This window comes from Vigna radiata, unplaced genomic scaffold (genome assembly GCF_000741045.1).
Source record: "Vigna radiata var. radiata cultivar VC1973A unplaced genomic scaffold, Vradiata_ver6 scaffold_43, whole genome shotgun sequence".
NCBI lineage: Eukaryota > Viridiplantae > Streptophyta > Magnoliopsida > Fabales > Fabaceae > Vigna > Vigna radiata.
In genome coordinates this window covers 1,858,161-1,868,909 of record NW_014542924.1, presented here as the reverse complement: position 1 = coordinate 1,868,909, position 10,749 = coordinate 1,858,161, and the positions used below count along the sequence as shown (strand labels likewise).

General features: G+C 34.3%; 1 protein-coding gene across 2 annotated transcripts in view; it reads left to right on the top strand.

Moving 5' to 3' along the window:
• Positions 1-10,004: 10,004 nt before the first annotated feature.
• LOC106752777 (RNA polymerase I-specific transcription initiation factor RRN3) overlaps positions 10,005-10,749 on the top strand; it is a 5,047-nt gene continuing 4,302 nt past the window's right edge. Inside the window, exons 1-3 of one of the 2 annotated variants that reach the window (XM_014634542.2) lie at positions 10,005-10,195; positions 10,291-10,440; positions 10,542-10,625. In XM_014634542.2, coding sequence (XP_014490028.1) covers positions 10,327-10,440; positions 10,542-10,625 — 198 coding nt within the window. In that variant the 5' untranslated portion in view covers positions 10,005-10,195; positions 10,291-10,326. The remainder of the gene's footprint in view (positions 10,196-10,290; positions 10,441-10,541; positions 10,626-10,749) is intronic. The other variant, XM_014634543.2, reaches the window with a different exon arrangement.

Below are 10,749 nucleotides of genomic sequence, written 5' to 3'. Positions count from 1 at the left end.
CAGTAAAATCATTTTTACCTTTGAGATTTGGAAAGAGTAACATAAAGTGACAAAGTTTATATTCATTTTACACACATTAATAAATATAAAATGATTATAAAAGAGTAAACTTTTTCAATTTTTAAAAAATATCTCTGATCCAAATTACCACCACCATCTTCAATTAGGTTGAGATGAGAGAAAAAATGGTGGAGTGATGACAGAGAAAATGTTGAGATGAGAGAGAAAATATCTCTGATGACAAAGGGTTTCTGATTTTTTTTTCAATTGGGGCAATAAAGATGACAGATAAAATGTTGGAGTGTTGGAGAAGTGAGGAAGGTGGATTAGGGTTAGGCAAGAGTTTCTGATTTATTTTTCAATTGGGGCAATAAAGATGACAGATAAAATGTTGGAGTGAGAGAGATGAAAAAGAAAGGGTTGAGAGGAATGAGGAAGGTGAGTAAGGGTTTGGGGGTTTCTTTTTTTTTTTTAGTTTTGAGAATGAAAATTATTTAAATATCCTTGATCTTAAAACTTAGAATCCATGATAAATGAGGGTATTTTTGTCTACTATAATCCGGTACACATTGTTAAAACGTACCAACTGAAAAACAGGCGTANGCGTGTTAACAAACCCCATATATATATATATACACGTTTCAACTAAAGAAAGTTATACTTAATCCAAAAAACAATCCAATACCAAAACTATCAAAATATAAACTTAAAGTAAACCTAAGTAATGTTCAACAACAAATATAAGTGTTCCTAGCTCCATCTTTGCAGAAGATAAGTTGTCCACTCCTACCTTATCTGCCTAATTGTGTCCTCTGGTATTGGAGATGTACTCTTGAAGCGCTGAAAAATGAAGAAAGATTATGGTTTCATATATGTTCAAAGATGAATTTGATTTGTAATATATTGAAGGTAAGCATCATTACCTCATTCCAATCATCTGTAATGCAAGCTCGAATGATGGCCTTAATCCAAGACATCACATAGAAGCCACATTCCCATGAATCTAGCTGCTTGTTACACTAAAATGACAAACTAAATAGTCAAGAATTTAGATCATTCAATAACAGAAAATGAATTAGAATTATAAATGACTTACAATCTTTGGATACAAAACTTGAACTAGTTGGCCTTGGGATTTACCCATAACTCTATTTAGATTGAAAACACAAAGTAATATTAATATAATTATATTTATCATAAAAATTTAAGGTGAACATGAAATTCAAAGTCATTTTTGGAGAAACACTTACCCTTGAAGCATGTTTCTCAAGTCATTTTTCATTTTCCTATGTAGCGAACAAAACCATATAATTTTACATTGTTTAGGAATGATGACCATCAGCTGCCAGTGAGACCTATCATGAATCATAAATAGTTAGTAAACTAATTAAGTAAACTTTATTGAACTTTTACGTAAAACAACACATACTCATCAATGTATGGCACAAAGTATATGTCTCTGTTTAACTCAGCCATCCATGTTTGCAAATAATATTGTTTTGCTTTCAAGTGTGTTACCAGAAAATTGAATGGTCTGAGGTTCAACAAATTTGTACATGGAAGACCGACCTTGGTCTACAATGACTGTGTCCATGTACCTAAAACTACAAAGTTAAGTTGTTAGAAACTAGGAATCCAAACAAAAATAATATGGAAGACAAAATTAATTATCTTACATGCACCATAGTTGAAGGATGGAAATATTCAACATCTTGTCTCCCGCAATGATCTTTGATACATCATTGAATGTGATATAAACTGGCACATGGGAGGGGAGACCAAATACTCTGAGATCCCAATATATTTTTATTGCTTGTTTCCTGAACCTGGGTAATTGTGACATTAGTTTTGACAGAGGATCATCCTTTGCTGCAGCCATGTCATCATCTTGAACTATGACTGCCTCATGCATCGGCTGCTTCTGAGGACATGTGAACTGAAGATAAGAATTTCAAAGTTATCAATAAATATTGTTAAATTTAACATACAAATACTAATGATAAAAATATTATACTGTGGTGTAGCAATATATGTCATGATCAATGCTCTAGGCCATGCTATAAATGTTCTTATGGCCTCCCCCACAAACTGAATTTCTGGAGTAGGTATAGGCACCTGAGCCTGGGGATCCCGAACCTCGTCAATCATGAAACGTACGTGTTGGGGTAATATGAGAACACCATGAATAATTTGCCCTCCCTCAAGTACTCGTCCAACAGACACAATGCATGAGGGATCCCCATCAACCAACAACTCATACTGACCATTGTACTTAGTAGGTTCTACAATAGAGCATGATCCTCTAGTGCTTACACGAGGTGGTGTGGGAGCTTCAGTGGGCAACCCCATGGAGCCCTTTGTCATGGATTGCAGCTTCTCTTCAAGCGCTCTTTGTATTTCTTTTTGTTCTTGTAGTTGCTCCATGAATCGTTGCTCCATTGTTCTCATGCTTTGGTTCAATCTTTCCTCCCACTGAAGATCCATCTGCCTCAGTGCCTCCTAACTCGTTGATTGAGTCTTTTTTTGTGTAAGGCCAAAGTAGTCATGAAGACCAATCGCCCCAGGAAATCCACGTACACGTCGTGGGTGCTCTGGCTTTCCAATGGACGTTGTCGTCCCTACCTTGGCCAGTAAATGTTCCCTGTGTCTACTGCTCAACTAAATCATCCTACACATAATAAAAAAAACTTTGTTACTTAAAAGACATGCTATGATAAATACATAATCAAACAATGTTTAGAATTTGAACTTACAATTCTCTGTGAGATCAATGCAGCTGAGGCAGATGTCATGTTCCTATCTAATTTTGTCCGAGCAGCCTTCCACAGCTCGTACCTAGTAGTTAGAGGTGCTAGGTCGGGGGACTCAAGCCCCAATGAATCCACTCGACTTTTGTTAATTTTCTTCTCAAGTTTTGCATAACCACCTCATGATAACAAGTGTTGTGCATCATTTAGCCTTTGCCTTTCTTGGGTGACTAATCTTTTACCCTATAAAACCATGTATATTCATAACTGTAAAATCATAATAAACATCTTTTAAGACTTTGTAGATGTTAAGAAACATACCTTCCATTCCTCAATCTCTCTAGATGCACGATACTGCATCTACTTATCCTCTATGAAGGTATAATGCTGACATGGATTCTCATGTTGTCTGTCTCAAAATACATACGACGTGTCAGCCTTGTCTTGAAATCCCTCCATCTGCTTGATATATGCGATAACACTTTTTTTCTAATCTGAAGTGTGTTTGGAATATCAAAATTTTGCTGTTTAAAACAAAGATCATGTTAATGACATAATAAGATCAAAGAAATAAGCATATCAAATTTCTTTTAAGTAAACATACCTGAATATCTTGCCATAAGAGGTTCTTCTCGACCTCTTGGACGTCATCCCAACGTGCATGAAGGATAGAAACATGGCTTTTTGCTAACTTACCCAGATAACTATTATACCTATTAGCATTTGGCCTTGATGCCACACCTGATCTAGGGTCAATCTCAACATGTCTCCTCTGCCCATCAACGCGTCCAGATGTCACATCTGGCAATTGTGTGATGCCTCAACCACGTTTGGTTTGTCCTGATGTTGAGTTTGAGATCGACATACCTAAAAAATATATACAAGGTTAGTACTAATTCAAATATGCATTTGAATAAAACTACATATAAAGTCATAACAAAAAATATCACATAACCTATTAAGATATTCTTTTCTCCCAGATCCTTTCATTGTGATCATTACGAATTGCATGGATGTCATCGGCAACGTCATCAACTGAGTCTTCAATGGGTCTTGATGAGGCAAATGTTGTCTCAAGTATATCAAGAGATTCTTCATCATCATACTCGTGCATGATTTTTCCTTCCAAAACTACTGACCATTTTTTATTCGTTGGATCACTTACGTAGAATATTTTCCTTGCTTGACTAGCCATAACAAATGGTTCATCAGTGTAATTCATCTTATTAAGATCTACTAATGTGAAACCAAAGTCATATGTCATGACACTGGAATTTATATCAACCCATTTACACTTGAAAATTGGGACTCTAAAAGTGACATAATCAACTTCTCATATTTCTTGAATTATTCCAAAATAACTCATTGATGCAGTGATTGGATTTTTGTCTTTAGAACTAGCAAAGTGCACAGCCTTAGCTTGTAGTGTAAATCCACTATTTTGAACTCTACTTTTGTCATCTTTTACCTTTGTCTGAAAAGAAATATTGTTTATATAGTACCCACCATATGTAATGACATTTGTGTTCGGCCCACAAGATAACCTCAATAGACTGTCAGAAACATGTGGAGTTGCATAAATCTTTTTCTTAAACAATTGTAAGAAGGTTTTGACATGTTCATTAAGATGTCATTTTTCACTTATTCTTGGGTGTGATGCCTTTATTTCATTAACGTGTTCAGAAATGTAAGGAATCACATCAACAATGTTGTTTAAGATGTATAAATGAGCTTGATCAACTTCTTTTCTACTAACACTTTGAATCCTCACACCACGAACACCCTTACCTTCACATTTTCCTTCATGTCTGCTCTTGGGAAGACCCATTGGTTCACAACTTAGCATATAACTTTAACAAAATTCAATGACTTCTTCTATAACGTATCGCTTTATGATTGAAGCTTCTAGTCGATACTGATTCTTGACATATCCCTTTAAGATCTTCATGTATCTTTCAACAAGGTACATCCACCTTAAGAAAACTGACCCACATATTCGAATTTCTCGGACTAGATGAACAATCAAACGAACCATGATATCAAAAAAAGAAGGTGGAAAATACATCTTCAATTCACATAGTAGTCTTATTCCTTCATTTTCCAATTAATCTAAACCTCGAGGGTCAACAACTTTGTTGCAAATGGCATTAGAGAACAAACTCAGACGTTTCAGAATACCCCTAACAGAAGGAGGTAATATGCCTCAAATAACAATCGGTAACAATTGTTGCATCAATACATGACAACCGTGAGACTTTAAACCAACTAACTTTAGCTCTTGCATAGAAACAAGGTTACTAATATTTGAAGAATAACCTTGTGGAACCTTCACACTTCTTAAAGAGTTACAAAAACTTTGTTTTTCCTTTTTAGAAAGAGTGTGACAGGATAGGGGTAGATAGGTGCGTCTTCCTATTGTCTGTGGATGTAACTTAGATCGGATTCCTATTGTCGTGCTTTTATTCCGTCTTTGCTCTTCCCTTTCACATTTAATAAAGTTTCGATAACACTGTTACAAACATTTTTTTCAACGTGCATCACATCAATACAATGTATAACATCAAGTTTACACCAGTATGGAAGATTAAAAACTATTGATCGTTTGTTCCAAATGTTTTTTGCAAAGGTACTTTTATAATGTTTTTCGAACACAATGTCAGTGTTTTTGACTTCGTTGTACACCTCTTCAGCATTCCGGGGTCTGGACACAACCTCATCCTCAGCACTTCCATTAAATGCTTTTTCAGTCTACGATAAGGGTGATTGTGAGTAAGGAATTTCCGATGTCTTGTATATACCGTCTTCTGACCATGCTTCAATTGAAGATAACTAGTGTTTTCTTCACAAATCGGACATGTAAAATGACCTTTAACACTATAACCGCTCAAGTTTCCATAGACTGGAAAATCATTTATAGTGCAAAACAACATTGCACGCAAACAAAAATTTTCTTGAACATGTGAATCGAACACTTCGACCCCTTCTTCCCACAACAATTTCAAATCATCAATTAAAGATTTCAAGTAAACATCAATGTCATTGTCAAGTTGTCTAGGACCCGATATCATCATGGACAACATCACATATTTTCTCTTCATGCACAACGAAGGAGAAAGATTATATATCATCAACATAACTGGCCATGAACTGTGTTTGCTACTTAAGTTCCCATAAGGATTCATACCATCAGTTGCAAGTGCAAGTCTTAAGTTTCTTGGATCTGCCCCAAATTCTGGAAATGTTACATTGATCTTCTTCCATTGTGGTGAATTAGCTGGGTGCCATTTAAGGTTCTTTGCATCTTCTTTAACAAAGAACATACGTTTCAACCTAGGTATTATAGGCAAATACCACATCACCTTAGCAGGTGCACCATCATTACCTTCATCACTAGTGTTTCTGTCAGATTTCTTTTTAAAATTGGATAAACCACATGTTGGACAATACTTTAGAGTAGCAAAGTCCTTTATGTACAAAACACAATCATTGGGACAAGCATGTATCTTTTGATATTCAAGACCCATTGGACATATAATATTTTTGGCCTCGAAATTACGAATAGGTAGAGTATTATTCTCTGGAAGCATCTCCTTCAACAACTCTATGAAACTTTTATCATTCCATTCGTTCCTTGCTTTTAAATTAAACTACTTCAAAGTTGCAAACAAACGTGTAAAGTTCGAGCATCCTGGGTACAACGGTTGCTCTGAATCATTTATAAGAGAATCATACAAATTAACTCTTCCAAAATTATCTTCACCAACATCACGTATCATGTCCTCTAAATGATCACTCATTCATTCTTCCACATAATCCGTTCCTCGTGGTGTGGTAGGTTGGTCCAATACTTCTCCATGCCAAGTCCAAATGGTATAAGTTTTTATTATGCCGAACATGAATAAATGGTCACGCATATTGCCTAAGTCTTGTCGTATTTGATTAAGAAACAAACACAAGGACAAAAATATATCTCGTTCATAGACTTTGCATTTTCTTGGACATATTGCAAGAACAATGAAACACCCTTCTCATATTCTTCACTGATGCGACGTTCATTCATCCACCTTCGATCGATACTATGTTCGTAACATACTTCATCAGTTTCAATTTTTTAACTCTCACAAGGTTAGGCCTTACCCATTCAGAAAAATTATATTTCATAAATTGCTAAGACACATGCAAAGAAGTCTACATCATAAATTTGAAAAGATTTCGATAACATTTCGCATTGGTCTCCAAAATACACGAAATGAGAGTAGTCAAGGATGACCATAATCAAATATGCATCCGGAGAACAACACAAATACTGAAATGAAATTTTATCAATCTTATGCATAAAACTCCAACGTACATGTTATAGCAAATTTATGAAAAATAATTTTCCCAAACTGTCCAATCGGACAATTCAAAATTTAATATAAATGGACCTTGTCGCCGGTCGCCGACCACCAGACCTCCCCCATGCAAGAAATGGGGAATGTAATTAAACCAATAATCCTAATTGAACCCAGAAAGCCTAAATTGAACTCCAAATATTGCTTTCCTCCCTTTAATTCGAAAACCCAATCTGGGTAGTCCCTTTTCCTCTTCTAAATACGTTAGGGGTTTTTTTTCTCAATCTATCCTGTGAACTCTGAACAAAGTTTCAGACTTTTGCTCCCAATTCTCGAAAAATAAAACTTAGTTTGAAGGCTCTTTGATCTCGTGCAAGAGGACTTCTAGGGGAGCACCTATCTTCTTCCCTATATCTCTTTCGGTTTCGCGAACAACCCCAACTCTGGGAAAGGTTCTTCCTTTACACAAGCACCTATCTTCTTCCCCATATCTCTTTCGGTTTTACAGACAACACCAACTCAATATTTTAATGTTTGTACTTATTGTGTATACGAATATGTTTTTCCAAGATGCTCTTTGGGCTCTATAATGTCTTCATCACCCAATTTAAACACTGATCGTCACCTGAAAAAGAGACAAGGACCTAAAACCCATTGATCAATACCTATTCATTGCCCCCAATAACAGAGAACAATAAAAGACAGATTCAACATCCTAGTCACAACCATGTTCAACCTCCAATCACTAAAAACCCTAAATCCATACCTAATAAAACATAGTACAAATAAGAAGATAATCGTCGGCGGCATTGCCGACACCGAGTATGGATTCCGAGTAGAGGCGAATCAATCACGAAGGCTCGAGATTTGCATAATGGAGCGCATTTTGGCCCTCACCGGTGATGCCTTTGACAACGACCAAGATTACTGGCGGCGACGTGACGATGAGCGTTGGCAGTGGCGTAGTGTGGCGATTTGGTGGCAAGCCTTGGTCGTGGAGGTGGGCACAGTCTAGGAGTCACAACGCGTGAAGGGAGAAACGTTGTGGGTGGTAGCGACGCTTCCAGCATAGGTGACGTTGCCAACAACAATTTTGGCCGACCATGGAGGTGCGCGACAACACTAGTCAGAAGGATAATCCCTTTCTTTTTGAAGAGGAGAAACCCTCTACTGCAGCTAGCTAGGAAAAAGAATGAGACAACCTTTTTTTGTCTCGCTCTTGGAAGAAAGCTCTAAAGAAAGAGCTTCTCCCTACACCAACACAGATTTCTTAGACAAGACGATAGTAATCAAGTGCAATCTTAGACAAGACGAAGAGATTAAACAAAATCCCTAATTTCCTAAAGTAAACAATTAGATTTGTGCTATGTCAAACACTGTTTATTTAAATAGTAAAATCCATGTAATCAAATAATACACATCAACCGATTATTTGTGCAACACGTCAGCTTAAGTTAATGCCGTCTAGGACAACTTAACAGATAGAGTAAAATTGATTCAATTTTACAAAAAATATGATCCAATTGAGTCAATTGCAAATATGAAGATCCAATTGAGATTATCATACAAAAATGAGGACTAATCGAGAGTTTAAACCTTAAATTTATTATGAAATCTATTAAAGTGATAAATGTTTTTGTAAATTATTCATTTATTTGTTAACAATGTACATCACATTCATAAATGAAAATAAAAACAAGATTAGGTTTAATAATGCAATTAAATATGAAAATAAAAATAATTCAATCCTCTAAGAATTATTAGAAATCAAAATTAAATTTGTGATATTATTTGTTAAAATTAATAAACTTAAATATTTCTATATTTAAATAAATTAACTATTTTTTTACTTAAAAGACGCAGAAAGCATAATTTAGCTAAGTCATAAAATAAATTTCATTATTTCTCTTTTTGTTTAGTAATCTTTGAACAATACACTATGAAAAGAAAGAATTATGCAACATATGAGTCAGATTGTTGATTTCTTTTATTAAGGTTAATGAGATTTAGCCAAATAAATAGATATTTATTAACTCCTTTTGACAGCCAAAAGTTTTTGATCAAGTTAAAAATTAACTTCACAAAGTGTTAAAACATATATTGCATATGAACGCTTTGCACTGACAAGTTTTTGATCAAGTTAAAAAATAACTTCACTTTCTATTTTGAGAAGATAGCTCTGAAAAAAAAAATTAACATTGTTTATATGTATTTAACGGAAAAGACAATACTACACAAAATTTATTAAATGAGACCAATTTAATACATTTTTAAAAGAAAAGACTTAAATAACAAAATTTATCAAAATTAACCACAGCTATTAAACCTATAAGTTATATACCTGTATAGTCTTTCTAGATATTTTAAATTCTTACGGTATAAATCCATTAAAAGTAAAACAAGTCTTAAAAATATAGTTGTAACAATTTTACATTAATTTGCAAGACCTTTTATACTAAACTATTTTTAGAAATTTTAATTACTTGATATAATATCTATCTCTCAATCTATCATTTTTTAACATGTTTAGCGCTACAATGGATTTAATTTTTTTTAAATGGATATTAAAAATATATCACACCATAAATTATTTATCATAAATTCGAAATATAATTATGCATTACAAAAATATGATATACTATAATTCTGTATGGTTTTGATATCCACTGTATAACTTTAAATATTTTTCTAAAAAAATTTAAAATTATTTCAACTCTTGTAAACGAATAAAATCTTTCCAAACATTTTCAATTCCGACATAAAAGTTAAAACCCAAAATGTTTTCTTAAAATAATCTTATAAGATGTTATAATAAATCTTTTTTTAAAATTTCAATCCAATTTATTTTCTGAAAATAAAATATTAAAATATTAATTTAACAATTTAATAATTAATAATTAGCTACATACACATTCTCTGTAAGCAGAGTTTATGTGTGCACAACTTCGTGGTTGCTGTTCCCGCTTCGTAGCCGCAATTCCTCTCCCTTCACCACAGAAGAGGTACCAGCAATCCACACTTTCTTCGTTTTCGCATCGTCGTTTTTGCTGCCACACCTATATTTTTCAACAAATCTCCGATTTTTCTTCTTCTCACCGTTACCAACGCGCTTCTGTAAGTGTTCTCCGTTTGACTTAGGTTTGCGTTATGTGCTTATTGCGTTTTGTGGTTATTAATTTATTATAATTCCTTTTTTGCTTTTGTTGTAGGTGTTTTAGGGTTTGTGTCTAGGGTTTTAGGAGAGCATGGTGAAGGTCCGTGTAAGTAACAAGGAAGAAAGTCCCGTAATGGATAACGGTGGTTACAGTGGTTCGCAGTTAGTTCATCACTTCAGAAGCGTACTTGATGCAGTCAAAACGGTAAGTTGTTGTAGATTTCGGAAAGTGTTGTGGGTTTTGTTTAATTCAAATTTTACCTTTCTATTGCCGAAGGGAATAAAATCTGAGTTATTGTGGCTCAGGGTGATAGAGGGAATTACGACGAGCTCGTTAGTTATTTGCACCCGAAGAGGAATCTTAGTCCTGATGAGGTTGCAATTCTTGTGGTAGGTTCTTGATTTAATGATCATAACTAAGTTAGATGATGTTGCTATATATATGTGTATATATATATATATATGTATGTATGTATATATGTGTATATATATATATATATATATATATATATAT